At 44.8% G+C, this 13,906-nt stretch overlaps 2 protein-coding genes and 1 non-coding gene across 4 annotated transcripts; 2 read left to right on the forward strand and 1 right to left on the reverse strand.

The window, feature by feature from the left end:
* The first annotated feature begins 22 nt into the window (after nucleotides 1-22).
* Nucleotides 23-7,065, forward strand: LOC107212025. Its single transcript, XR_002002315.2, has 3 exons — nucleotides 23-98; nucleotides 1,881-1,964; nucleotides 6,614-7,065. It is a non-coding gene; the product is annotated as an uncharacterized LOC107212025 (transcript).
* Nucleotides 1,971-4,360, forward strand: DOLK (dolichol kinase). Its single transcript, XM_019008434.2, has one exon. The coding sequence runs from the start codon at nucleotides 1,979-1,981 to the stop codon at nucleotides 3,548-3,550; it is 1,572 nt and encodes a 523-aa protein (XP_018863979.1). The 5' UTR covers nucleotides 1,971-1,978; the 3' UTR covers nucleotides 3,551-4,360.
* Nucleotides 5,725-11,638, reverse strand: PHYHD1 (phytanoyl-CoA dioxygenase domain containing 1). Of its 2 annotated transcripts, none has more exons than XM_015644769.2 (11): nucleotides 11,415-11,638; nucleotides 10,476-10,634; nucleotides 9,889-9,964; nucleotides 9,680-9,727; nucleotides 8,327-8,382; nucleotides 8,089-8,151; nucleotides 7,971-7,992; nucleotides 7,498-7,626; nucleotides 6,868-7,005; nucleotides 6,596-6,722; nucleotides 5,725-6,412 (listed from the first exon to the last, which is right to left on the reverse strand). In XM_015644769.2, the coding sequence occupies exons 1-11, from the start codon at nucleotides 11,445-11,447 to the stop codon at nucleotides 6,367-6,369; spliced, it is 897 nt and encodes a 298-aa protein (XP_015500255.1). In that variant the 5' UTR covers nucleotides 11,448-11,638; the 3' UTR covers nucleotides 5,725-6,366. The 2 variants fall into 2 exon arrangements, with proteins under 2 accessions (XP_015500255.1, XP_015500257.1); XM_015644771.2 differs by having other exon boundaries at nucleotides 6,868-6,984; nucleotides 11,415-11,626.
* Between the last annotated feature and the right edge of the window lie 2,268 nt (nucleotides 11,639-13,906).

Below are 13,906 nucleotides of genomic sequence, written 5' to 3' on the forward strand. Positions count from 1 at the left end.
CCGGCGTCACGTGGTGCAGTACAAGCCACGCCCTCTGACACACCCTCACTGCTGGGTCATGTGACAGGCGGCGCGGGAAGATGGCGGCGTCCTGCGAGGTGGGTGCGCGTTGGGCTCCCGGGGGCGGGGCCGCGGTTTCGCGGCGGCACCGGGAATCACCTGGGAGCGCCTCTGACACCCCCCGCGGGCGGATGTCGTTCCCAGTAGCGGAGGTTGGGTTGTGGGTGTCGGGGCTGAGGGGGACAGGAGGCGGCGGCGATCAGCGTGGAAGGACAGGGCGCGGGCAGCCCGCGGGTTGAGGGGAGTCCACAGCGCTGCGGCCGCGTGGGGAACAGAGGGAGCAGGCAGGGGCTGCAGCGAGGCGTGGGGCTAGTGGATGTTTGGTCATGTCAGTGGGAAGCTTCCCTGCCCTGAGCAGCCGGGATGCGGATCACGAAACGGGCAGAAAACGCTCGGTGTGGCTTGAACCGCAGCGTGATGGGTCCCGTTCGATGATGAGAGAGCGGCAGCGCCGAGGAGCTTCACCGTACCTGAAAGGTGTGGAGGAGGGGGTTGCGGCAGGCACAAGAAAACGAAATAACCCAGCAGTGAAATACATCGCAGTGCAGATTGTCTAAGCATTCAGAGCTGCTGCATCAGAGATCTCACCCCGGGTAGAATTCTGCATAGTCTTGCAGCCTGGCAGGGAAACTGTCACATGCCATTGATACAGGAGCTGGGGTGCAACCTTAAGGTTGCCAGACTGAGTGGGAGGACTCGGTCTTTCGTTGGTTGATGACATTTACTCTGCTGCTTCTCAAATAAGCCTTCCCCCTCCCCAGTGCTCAGAAACAGCAGGGAGTAGGACCCCAAAACCAGTATTGTTTGGAGGTAGATATTGGCCAGACCAGTTCTGTTTTATTGACTGTATTATTAATTCTTCTCTTGTTTAAAAATTGATTGCAATGACAAAAGATTACTTGGCCTGATGGAGCTGTGTAGCAACAGTGTATATAATGAAGCTGTTTGGCAATCAAATATTTCAGGCTATATGAATAAGGATGCCAAAAAGCAATCTACCAATAATTAAGTTTTCAGTACAGTCATAAATAACTAAATACTGCAGACACACTAAGGAAGTTTGACAGTACAAACTGTAATAGCTCCTTAGTAATATTGCTATGACTTTGTCAGCTTTGTAATCTGGTGTCACCATTCAACCCTGGCTGAAAACCCAAAACAGAACCTTAAATAAACTGCTGGCCTTCCATGAGGGAGCTGGTGTAGATATTGGCAATGGAATTTGGGGAGAAGAATTTAGTAAGACTGCTGCTAATCAGCTTTAGGGTGGGCCAGAAAGGATAAAGTAACCCCCTGTTTCACAACTAGATCAACCATAATATTTCCAACAAAAATAAAGAACCTGAGACCTTCAAAGACTCCAGAAGAGGTGCCAGTGTAATCATTTACATATGGCTGATTATCAAATTATGTATCCATAGAGAAATCAAGGTTGCCATAAAGCAATAAACGCTGGTGACAAGTGCACAATGTTGTCAGTGCCCACAATTCTTTTCAGGAGATGAGATTTAACCTAACAGAATAAATATGCCTGTTGTTGATTATCTCAACTGTTTATCTTCCAGTCCAAAAGTTTAAAGGAAAGTTTGGTTTGCAGGGCAGCTGGCAATGGGCTGTAACCATTCACTTAGAGAAGGTGAAGTACAGGATTGGCTCACCTCACTGGTTTGGGTTTTTTTTTTAATCATCTGTGTGTTGACATTAGCAATTGGCACATAACTATCAGTTTAAATTGAGTTTAAAAACAAAATAGCTGTGCAAACACTTGAGCTGTCTAAGCAGCTGCTTCAATTGCTTGCCTTATTTTTTTTTTTTAATAGGAATTGCAGTAGCATGGAAGAGAATTCTTCCTAATGGACAACTGAGCAGATTGGGACTCCAGAGATTCTGCAAGCTTGAGGCAGGTCAGTCTGGAATCATGTTAAACAAAGCAGTGCTGGTGGAGTCGCTGCTGGTGTTCACCATGGTGCTGTCGGTGCACGCGGTGGTGTGGGACCGGTTCTCCTGGTGCGCCGTCGCTTTGGCCGTCCAGGCCTTCTACGTCCAGTTCAAATGGGACCGGCTGCTGCAGCTGGGGGGAGCCGTGTTCCAGTTCCGGGGGGCAGCCAACAGCGGCCTGCTGCCCGCCAGCATGGTCATCCCCCTGCTGGGGGTGGTGATGAAGGAGAGGTGCAGGGCTGCCGGCATCGTGTACTTCGAGCGCTTTGGCATCGTCGTGGCTTCCACAGGAATGCTGCTCGCTCTCTTCCTGTCCGTCTTAGCAGTTGGCATCACCAAACCTGTGCCAACCAACACTTGCATCCTGACTGGTATTGCTGGCAGCGTAATTATCTACACCATGAAACATTCCTTGACTGTCTCAGAAGTGATAGAGGTTCTAGAAGTGCTGCTCATTTTTGTCTACCTCAGTATGATCTTGCTGTACTTGTTGCCTCGATGTTTTACTCCCGGAGAAGCGCTGCTGGTTCTTGGAGGTGTAAGTTTTGTTCTCAATCAGCTCATTAAGCGTTCACTGAATGTAGTCAAGGGCAGAGGGGATCCCATTGACTTCTTCCTTCTGGTGGCAGTTGTTGGAGTTGTTCTTCTTGGTCTTTTTTTCACTGTGCTCTTCGTTTTCATGGATTCGGGCACGTGGATTTCCTCCATGTTTTTCCACATGATGACAGCAGTGTTAGGCTTAGGGGTCATCATGCCTTGGCTGTACCGACTGATCCACAGGAACCCTTTGTTCTGGCTGTTCCAGTTTCTGTTTCAGACACAGACAAGACTTTACCTTCTTCTGTACTGGACTTTCTTGGCTGCCTCAGCATGTGGTGTGGTTTTCTACCAGAATACCAAGAGATCATCTGAATCTAAAAAACACCAGGCCTCGACTATAACCAGGAAATATTTCCACTTCATTGTTGTAGCTACTTATGTTCCTGGACTGATTTATGACCGCCAGCTCCTCTACGTTGCTGCAGTGCTATGTCTGGCAGTGTTTATCTTCTTGGAGTACGTTCGGTACTTCAGGATCAAACCCTTTGGACAAACCCTGAGGCATTTGCTCTCTCTCTTCTTGGATGAAAGAGACAGTGGACCTCTAATCTTGACTCATATTTATCTCCTCCTTGGCATGTCCCTTCCAGTGTGGTTGTTTCCCAGATCTTGTGCTCCTAAAGGCACCTTGCCTGGGGCAGGAGCACTGGTCCCCTACTCTGGGGTGTTGGCAGTAGGGGTAGGAGACACCATTGCCTCTGTTTTTGGCAGTACAATGGGGGAAATCAAGTGGCCAGGAACAAAAAAGACCTTTGAAGGGACAATGACAGCTATTTTTGCTCAGATCATTGCTGTGGCTCTCATTCTGATCTTTGACAGCAACGTGAATCTGAACTCCAGTTACGCCTGGATTCTGGCATCTGTGAGTTTGGTTTCTCTTTTGGAAGCTTACACTACTCAAATTGATAATCTGCTCTTGCCTCTCTACCTCCAGATCATGCTCATGGCATAGAAGCACTTCCAGGGACAGTTTTCTCTGTTCCTAGAGCAAGGTACTAGAAAATGGACTGTAATGAAAGCTCAAAGCTGATCTTTTGGTACAGCAGAGAAAATTGTTGAGAACAGAAATGAAATAGACTTATTTAAAATAAAGGTTTTGATTTGGTCTTTTTACCCCTGTGAAAAATAGCCAGATTTATGTTCTAGCAGCAACAAATATAACTGATAAAAACAGCACTTGTGTTTAATAATCCAATTAAAGTTTTTTTTCTGGGTGCCCAGGGGAAGCAGAGGAAGAGGTAAGTCAATTAGAGAGGATAAAATAAACAAGTCTCTCAGATGTTGCTACCTCTGTACTGTACCTTGTTTTCTGTACTGAGTCCTGCACCTTGTGTTTGATGTGTGAGCTCTCATTTCTGCATAAGCACAATGTAAAACATGTTTGATAATGAGGGGTGGGCACAGGAACCAGGTACTAGTGTCCAGCTATGTGCAGTCCTGATCAGCAAGAGCCAAAACCACACCATGATGCACAAACACAATTCCAAGATCAGCAGCTGCCACAGCTGAGGTGTCCAGGGTGGGTGGTGAAGGTTTGGGAATGTCAGACATTGCTCATTCCAGACCATGCTAGTAAGAACAGTGAATCTTTAGTCTTGAAGTTTGCTTCAGCAAGAAAAATGTTTTATCTTTCTCAAGATTTAATACCTAATTTGGAATGAATATGAGGGGGGAAGTTTAGCAAAGTCACAGCTAGAACTAATTACACATTAATCCTGAGAGCAGAAAATCTGTTGAAGTCAATAAATTTTCTATTATTACACTTTCCTACTTTTCACATTTTTTCAGCCAGATGTTTAATCAAATAATTTAAAAAATTTCTTCCATTAAAAAATTGACTAAAGGTACTGAATTCCATCCATTTAATTAAAATTACAGCTACCATTTTGTGGCCAAAGAAAACACTTCTATGTATGAAACCTTCCTGCATCAGCAGTCTCTTCTCACTGGTTTCCCCAGTGTCCATTAGAACAAAACACAAGTGTCCTTGATGTGTCCAAGCAGGAGATTGTGATTCCAGGATTCTACTTTGCATCATGAAGTTCACTCCTGGCAGTTTTTAAATTCACTTTTGGGAATAGTTTGGGGGAAGTCCAAGGTACCTTACACAACACAGTCCTGTAGCTCTGAGACCATGCCTTGGGAGGGTGCATAAGACCAGGGGTGGAGTGAAACCAGTCCCTGGGTCAGCAGAATTGGTTCCAGAATCCAATATTGTGTGGCCCTGCAACAAGCCAGGGCTGGAATAGCTGAGAAGCAGCATTGCCCAATTCATCCCCCTGCCTGGGAAGGGCTCCTGGGATTTGGTGCTGCTTTTCCTGAGGATGCCAGAGCTGGCTACTAACACAGTAAATTGTCAGATTCTCTGTAGGAAACCAAACTCAGTAACTGCTGGGCTGTTTCCTTCATGTTTAACAGGAAATCCTGCCAATAAATCCAGCTTTTTAAATTTTATTTATGCACTTGAAGTAGATGATTTTGCATACTGCAGGTAGTGGTGCAAGTCAGGACAAATTATCCCTCCTTAGCAGAATTCTAAATTATTAACTCCTCTCATGGAAAGACACAGACAAAACTTGAGTTGCTTCTGTCACAAGCCACAGCCTTCACCACTGACATAATAAATTGCACCAGAGGTAGAGACATTTGCTTTCCTTCCACCCTGCTTCCAACTTGCAAACAAACTGTAGAAAAGGTAGTTTTTGAATACAGAAACTTTGCATTCGATGTTTCTGCTGTTGCCATGACCCAGCTCCCTGATTTACTTTTGAAAGGGATGAGTCAGTAAGATTTGTGTGCCCTCAGCAGCCTTAGGGTCACTCTGCTATAATTCCTGCATTGGTGACACTGTGCTCCTGTCTCAGGGTTGCCAGAGCTGCACCAGGGCTGGTGAAATCACACCTACACAGCTCCTGTTCAGTTCAGGATACAGTATGGGATGTAGCTTGCATTTCCAAACATTCCTTGCTATAAGCTGGTTTGGGTTTGGTGAGGTTTTGGGGATAGAAATTGGTCTTTTGCATATTTAGAGTTCCAGCTGCTCACCAGACAATTTAGCACTGTCCCCATTTGTTGGGCGAAGGTCACACTGTGTCTTCCTCAAAGAAAAGATGATGGAGATGAAAATGAGAATTCCTATATTTTTATTTAAGTGTAAAAAGTTTGACGGAGGTTGTGTCCATTATTTCAACATGAATCTTTAAAAATTATCGTATTTTTAATCACACCCAGAGATAAAACATTCAGCCACTGTCTGCCAGTATTTAGAAGACTGACTATAAAAAGCAGACTCCTGCTTCATTTTATCCACAAGATTGCTTTAAATCACTTATTCCAAAAATAAGACAGAAACATAGGGGTGAAAATCAAACTTCTCCCCTGCATGTTCACCTGCTTTGCTGGAGTCAACCAGACAAGAAATGCACCTAAGCTCCTAAACACAAGAAAATACTGAGTATCTGCAAGGAGAAATACTTGGTAAGTAGTCCCAGTCAATGTGCAATGCTCTTAACTGGTTTGTTTTCAAGACTGAAGGTGTTTCCTTAGCAAAAGGACTAGTGACTACTCTCATACTGGCACGGCTCCTGCTGCAGTAGAAGCTTCTGTCTACTGCAGGTCTTGGGCTGTGATAATGGCCCTGGTTTTGAGGAGGAGGATAAATGAACATTGAGAGCTGATCTAGTGAAGATTGTTTTAAAAAGATTGTGAATGAACAATCAGAAAGGAATATTGATCAGCTATTGACTCCACAAAAGCCAGTCACTAACTTCAAGTGTAGAGCGATGGAAAAGGCAGTTCAGGAGTTGGCTGAAGCCTAGGAAGTAAAGAAGAGGTAAAAGCAAAACTTCAGAGGCTATTCCAGTTCTGCAGACACAAAATCAGTGCCAGATGAGGCACTACCAACAAACTGTACAAGCAAGACCCCCAACAGTTATCCTAACTCTTGCACTGGAAAGGCTTCAATTTCCCCAGCCACTTGTGAGGATCACAACCTTACCAGTTCTCTTTGCTCCAGGTGGTGCCTTTGGCTTCCATCACGTGGAAGGTGAATGCGTGGCGAGAAGACTCCGAGCTGTTGAGTTCACTCTTATGGACGACCTCACCATGGATGAGGATGAGTCCACCTGTGGGAAAGAATCACCTGGACTGCTGCTTTCCAAAAGATGAGCTCTGGCTTTCCAATGGAAGCGAAGGTGCAGGGTTAAAATAGGATTTTAGCTCCCTTGTGTTTTCTTGAGCTGTGAAGCACCTTTGGAGTGCTGTTTGTACCTTTACTTATAGGCAGAGGTATGAACTGCTTCTCATCATAGGCTGGCTCTGAGCCTACAAACTCTACACATGTTGAGGCACCTGAAGCTGCACGGACCATCCTCCGGGTAATCCCATCTGCAAATCCACAGAGTAAGCCAACACACAAAAATTAAACACCTGGCTACAACCTGCACAGTAAAGGAGCAATATCAGTTATTTCTCTTGGCAATGATAGAAACTTTATTATTGCTATATTCACACTTTCCTTAGTAATTTAGGTGGGGTCTTTTTAATTAAGTAGAGATTTAGGATTTTTCAGCTGTGGCAGAAACAGATAAAACAGCTGCCTTTTGCTTGCCTTTTTGGCCCCTTCTGTGCATTGCAACCATTTGGAACACAAATGGTCACACACTTATGCATACTACCCTTTGGTCCATTTGTGCTTTCTGTAGGAGCATAATCCATGATATGAGTACAGCTGGCTCCAGGATTTGAGGAATGAGTGGCTTAAAATCTGAAGAGCACTATGATTATACTCACTGAGTGAATCTTTAGGTGAGCAGAGTTTAAAGCTGCCCTGTGTGCTCTAAGGGTGGGGAAAAGGAGAACTGTACTGGTGACCAGCAGTGGTCACACACATGCTCTTACTGGTGTGAGAGCCAGGGATGAACCACAAACAGCCATTCTCCTGTGTGGCATCTTCCAGGGCGATCCAGAACCCCAGGATCCGGCCCAGAGGCTCTGTGTGCAGGAAGGTGGCATCTTGGTGTGGAGTCACTGCAAGAAGACACTGTCATTGGGGTCTTTTAATGGGATTCAGTTCTTCTAGAAGGACTTCAGGCTTGCATCTCCCTGACTCAGAGCCCTCCCCTGCCAACCCACCTATCACACATGTTAAATCTTACATAAAAATACCAACTTTTAGCCCGCTGCAGATGTAAAAACAGCTCTTTGTTTGAGCTGCATATGATGTAACTTTTCTGAAAAAATGTGGATTTCAAAGATGGTTTGGTCCACCAAGCTGACAGGTTTAAGTCTGATTCTGAGCCCTCTCTCTGGTAACATTCCTTTGCTAAAGGAGTATTATCTGCAGTGTAATAAAGAGATAACACAAATCTCACCTTCACCACCAATGCCAGGTTGCTGCAAAGAAAAAAAAGTGATGTGTGAGGAGTTTCACAGCTTCTCACTTAACAGGCCCTTATTTCCTGAGTGACAAGACAACCTGAATTACTGTACCTTGAAGATATACATGCTCTGCACAACTACTGGTCTCTCAAGGCCTAGTTTTCTTCCCAGTTCCTGCAAGAAAATTTTCCAAGATTTATGTTTTCTGCACATTATTTAGCATTATTCTTTGAAGATATTTCTTTTCACTGACAAAATTACTCCTCCTGGGAGTGTAGAAAACTAAAATTAACTACTCTGCAATTCATTTTTTTCCCTAAAACCATTCTAGGAAGCAATAACAGCTCACCTGCACCTTGGGGGAGTGGGTGATTTGCTTGAAGACGGGATCATAAGCGTGTAGAGCTGAGGGGAAAGAAAAGGCTCAGACAGAAGATTTCAGGAAGAGAAGGGAACATGGCAGCTCTCAGTGATGAGCTGCAGACACCACAGCCAAGCAGGATAAATTGCAGCCAGAAACTTTCATCCCTCCCAAGATGGATAAATGTATCTTATCACACCTAAGGTGATAGGAATTTTACAGAGGGTACAATCATCATTAAAGACCATAAATATAATCACTTCCTGGGTACAAACTGGACACACATAAAAGCCAGTGTACATCAGAGTGAACAAAATGTGGAACATGTGATTCAGTATTGTATTTCACAAGTGACAACCATCACACATGATCCTGAGGCATATGGGTGAATCCTTTAAAAACACACCTCAAAGACCTACCAGAAAAGTGAAGTACTGCAAAAAGGAGCTAGAGTTAGATTTGTCAGAGCTGGGTTGCTTGCTACAACCCAGCTCTGACAAATCCACAAAAAGAATCAGAGTTGTGCCTCCAGCTCATCCTGATCAGATTGCCAGAAGGACAGATGCCCAAGGCCAGCAGGAGCTGCTCTCAAGCAAGGGATGAGACTTGACTAAAATGAATAATTACAGAAAATAAGACTAGAGAGGGCTTTTGAATTGTTAAGTTGCTGTGTCAGCAGGAATTGAAAGCAGTTTTCACTTCCCCTGAGGAAAAGCTGAAGTGTGACAGAATGGCAGTAGGCCTGGGAAGAGGAGAGTGTTTTTCTGAGAAAACCACAGAACAAGAACACTTAGTACTGAATTTCCAATTGTAGTGAAGTTCAGTATGAACAAAGTTCACGTTTACAGGCAAAGAGAATCCTGCTCTCATTTTCCTTGTGTTGTTTGAAAATGGAAGGGATCAAAATGCAAGTCCAGGAACTGGGAGAGAAGCAGATCAAACAGACCAGTCAGGGTTAAGAAAAAGTGTTGGTGACACCACAGGAGGGAGGGGAGCTTCAACATCAGCAAACCAGCATGGCACAGGACATAGGAGGGAGTATTGACTGTCACCAGTCTCAGTGGTAAACTTCTAGAGCAAATCTCTTACATAAAAGAGCCAAGGGCTGAAGTCCAAACTTTTGCATGTCAGTGACTCCGAGCTATTCATTGCTGAGAAACCTCTGAGAAGGGGTTTTTGAAAAGGATTGGAACAGAAGATAGAGCAGTCTGAGAGCAGAGTGAGGGGCAGCATGGAGAGAATTGCAGAGACAGTACAATGAGTAGGTCTCGAGAAATCCTCATGTCTGAAAATCACATCTCTTTTGTCCATCCCTCTCCAAATCCCATCCTTTAAACATACCATGGCCAATCTTGCTGACAGACTTCTCCTTTGGAATTAGAAAGTTACCTACAAAACAAAACCATAATTTAACATTGTTTGAAAAGCAGGAATCATTCCTTGAACTGGAAACTGGCCCCCGATCCCTCACTCAGCTTTTTCACATTCCCTCTGTGAAAAGGCCAGGGCTTACCTTTCTCATCCAAACTCTTACTCAGGCCAGGGCTTACCTTTCTCATCCAAAACACCTTTCTCAAAGAAGAATCTAATCTTGTCTCCACTGGTGAGGAAATAATCCGAGCTACCCTGCCAGGGATAAAAGCCCAGTAAGGACAGCATCCTTGTAAAAACATAAATGAACCTTCAATCAAATTATTAACACTCACCTGCATCTTTTTTTCCACCCAGCCGCAGCATAAACAAAATACAATGAAAAATCATTCATAAAAACTTTCCACAACACTCCCTGTCTTGGTGCTGATCAGGGCTTTACGAGAACCTCTCACATAGAGGTCACCCTTGCCTTTTTTTTGTTGGCTGCCTGGAAAATAACCAGTTTTCTGTCTGCAGGGCACGTACAAAGTGATCTGTGAGAGCTGCTTTCAACCGGGGGTTGAAAGCACGGCAGAGCCACACACTGATAAGACCCCAGGAAACATTTGCAGAAAGCTGGAGAGCAAATTCCTCTCCTGGTGTTTTGTTCAGTTAGGAGGAAGAGCCATGGTCCAACAGAGTGATTGAACCCTGATCAGCAATTTGCCTTTTCCATTCCTCTTTCCAGCTCTCCCAACAGGGGCAGCCCTGCCCTTCCCAGTACCTGTGCTTGGAGCTGCTCTTCCTCCCTGGTGGAGAATGCGGTGCGGCAGTGCGGTGGCACTTCCATCTCTGCGACCATTTTCTGGATCTGGCTCCTCATATCGTCACACTCCTCTGTGCTAAAAAACTGCTCCAGGACAAGGAAGCCATCCTTGTGGAACTAGAAGGGACAAGGTGGCTGCTCTTCCCCAGAGTTCTTGGGGGAAGCAGCATAAAGCAAGAGAAAACAGTTCTGGCCCTTAACAGGGTAAAAAGCATCCCAGCTCCAGTTCTGCAGCATGTTTTTAATTTTTAATTTCAGGACAGCTTCTGTTGCAAAAGATTCATTAAAAGGCTGAAATTCCAAACAGTTAAGAACAATCTATTTCAATCCCTCAGTCTACACAAAACAGAGATCTCATTACTAGAGCCTTTTGTGGTAGGATCTCTTATCTAACACCTGTAACCAGCAGTTATTAAACTACCAAGCCCACTAATACAAACAGGGCAGTCACACCTGTGTGCCAAATCACAATGAGATTCCTTTACAATCTGGAAAGCTTTGTTCTCTCTAAGGAAAAAAAATCCCTGGGTGCTTTCTCACAGTTCACTACACAATCCTGTACAAAATAAACTCTGTTGGCAGTGAACTCAGTTTCTTTATATAGAATACCCTGGAGATAATCCTTTGCCAGGAAGATTTCCAGTTCAGGGATGAGAGCCGAGCAGCAGAGACAGAAGCAGCACAGGAGAAATGCCTGCAAGAGCTCTGTGGGACAAGCTGCCCCTGGAAGAGTTTGTAGCCATGACACTCACACACTAAAATTAATATAACACAAGATGCTGAGGAGAATATAAAGTGTTTGTAAACAACAGGTTAACTAGCAGTGACTGTATCTTACACACAGCATCACCTGGCTGCACTCTGCACACGCTCCCTCCCCAAGGAGCAGCTCCTTACCTTCTGGATCTGATGCTGGGTTACAGATGCCATCGGGGCAGAAGCTCCCCAGATCCCACCACCAGCACCGCGATGTCACCCGGGCTGTGCAGGACAGACTCCCCGCCTCCCCACGTCATCCTTGTCCCAGCATGTGATAAAAGCCAGCGCTGGGCTGTTGGACTCTTGCACAGCTCCAGAGATTTCTGTCCCTGCCTGTTCTTTGTTCCTGGCAGGGACATTCAGGACTGCACAGTATTGCTTTGGCTCTTGGTGGTAACAAAGCACACAGAAATTTTCTCTTCAAGTGCTATCACAAACTTGATGAACATTTGAGCTCCAAGGAGGAATTGCTTTTAATTAATAACCCAGATTTAAAAAGAGAGCAGTTAAACTGGTAATTGCAGGGGTAAGTAAGACAAGGGGGGGGGTGGGTAAAATAAGATTCAAGTGTGAAGAAAAGATCAAGATGTCTTAGAAAAAATTTAAAGTGCTGATTCAGGGTCTTACAGAGCCCTTTTTGCTTAGCCAGTGAGTCTTGCCAGCACTTCAGCAAATCCCCTGAAAGGGCTCCCCAGCCCAGGAGGTGACAGACTAAAGGGTGGTAAACAGCTTTCACTGAGGGTTTGGTAAAACCCATAGAGAATATTTCTGCTATTTTCATCCACAGCTGCTTTTTGGTAATTTACACCTTCACTTGCTCTGTTCACTCCCCTGCAGCTCCAGAAGTCCACGTAGTATTTACAAGTAAGTTCAGCCAAATCCACCCAAAGTTCAAACCAGAAAGCAAAAAAGCAGAAAGTGGCTCTAAAAGGCAGAGAGGGAGGAACAGTTGCCAGCCCAGCGGTGGCGCTCCCAGCCAACACATCCCTCCCATCGGGAATCCCTGGGGAAGGTTTCTCTAGAAGTAAATGTTTGGCTCCTACAGGAAACATCGAAAACATCCTTGCAGCAGCACTTCACAAAAATAACACCGTGGGGGCAGGTTCTTGCATCACTCAGCAAAGGAAAACCCAGCAAAAGGAATGAATGCAAAATACTCACAAAAAAAGTGTTTATATCCTAGAAACTGAAAATTCATTTAAAGAAAAGTTGTTTGAAATAATTACATTTTCTATTCTGTAAGGGAATTGTGGATAAAAATCCCTCTGCAGTTTACTAAAGCTTTTTTTTTTTTAATAAAGAGGAAATTAGGGGGTTTTTTCAAGCTTTTCCCTGTACTCAGGAGGATATGAATTCAGTAGTTTAAAAAACTAAATTCTGCCAGATACTAATCACTGGGCTACAAACCTGGATGGGGGGGGAAAAAAACAACTAGTCTCCAATACTGCAAAGCTCAAAAAAATATTCCAGTAGTTCCTCCTTCCTCTTAACAGTCTCACCAGCTGATGGAGTGGAAAACTTTATAAGGAAGATGTGTAACCAGTGGGGGAAAAAAAACAGCTGTACATTGCTGCCTGCAAGCTGATCGTGTGACCCACCTCACCCCTCCCTGGGAGGCAGCAATCCTGGAGAAACACTCCTGGAAAACACTCCCACACCACTCCTTAGTCCCTCTCCGTCACTGTTGTGTCATGTCCTTCTCATTCCCACACACAGTGGTTTTTTCCAGCAATTTATCACGTCACCTTCTCCACTCCCCACCTTGCGCACACACGATGACTCCAGAGGCTGTTTTGGTTCATGCCACAACAGCAAACCACAGTTTTCCTGTTCCATGGAATGTTTTGAGCAACACAAACAGCAGATCACAGCAAACAATGCAGCAGCTACCAGGATATAAATCCATCCTGGTTTCAGGAGCTTTCCATGTCTGTCCTTACGACTCCTCCCATTCTTTGCCACTATTTTGAGGCTCAGAAAAACCTTTCCAGCAAGAGGAAAACCACTCCAGCCACCCAATGCCCAAAAAAAGGCAAAGAGAAGGATGCCACTGTTGTAAAGCCTTCTCTCCCCAGTAAGTTTACATAGAAAAGTTGACAGTACTTAGACAAAACTGGGAAATGGCTTCTTTTCCTTCCCTTCCCTCCCCTCCAAGAGCTCTTTTTTGCAGACTCAACATTTTCTCCTGCCAGCTCTGCAAGAAAACTTTTGGCAAATGCCATTGAAGGCTGCCAAAGTCCATCCCATGTCTTCAGGAAAGGAAAGATCAAGTGTTTCAAATGCTTTTTGTACTGGCATGATTATCCCAATGAGGATTCCCATTGAAGCCATCTGTAACCAAGCCAGCTCAAGCAGCTCAGCACTCACACCAAAACTGCTGCTGTGGAGCTGCCAGGGTTATCAGGGAGGAAAAATTTCCACTGGACCACTTCTCCTGAAGTCTTTGATATGATCAGTAACAAGTGACAGAATATTTAATGAGAAACAAGGAGCAAAGGAAGTATGGTTTCCTTAGCTCCTCAAAGACCAGGTAAATCCTTCAAAAAGTAAACCAGCCAAAAGGAGCTGAGGTCCAGGTGAGCCTTTGATGACAAGGGAGATTTTTCTTGGTTCAGTCCCACATTTCATAA

This window comes from Parus major, chromosome 17, assembly GCF_001522545.3.
Source record: "Parus major isolate Abel chromosome 17, Parus_major1.1, whole genome shotgun sequence".
NCBI classification, from domain to species: domain Eukaryota; kingdom Metazoa; phylum Chordata; class Aves; order Passeriformes; family Paridae; genus Parus; species Parus major.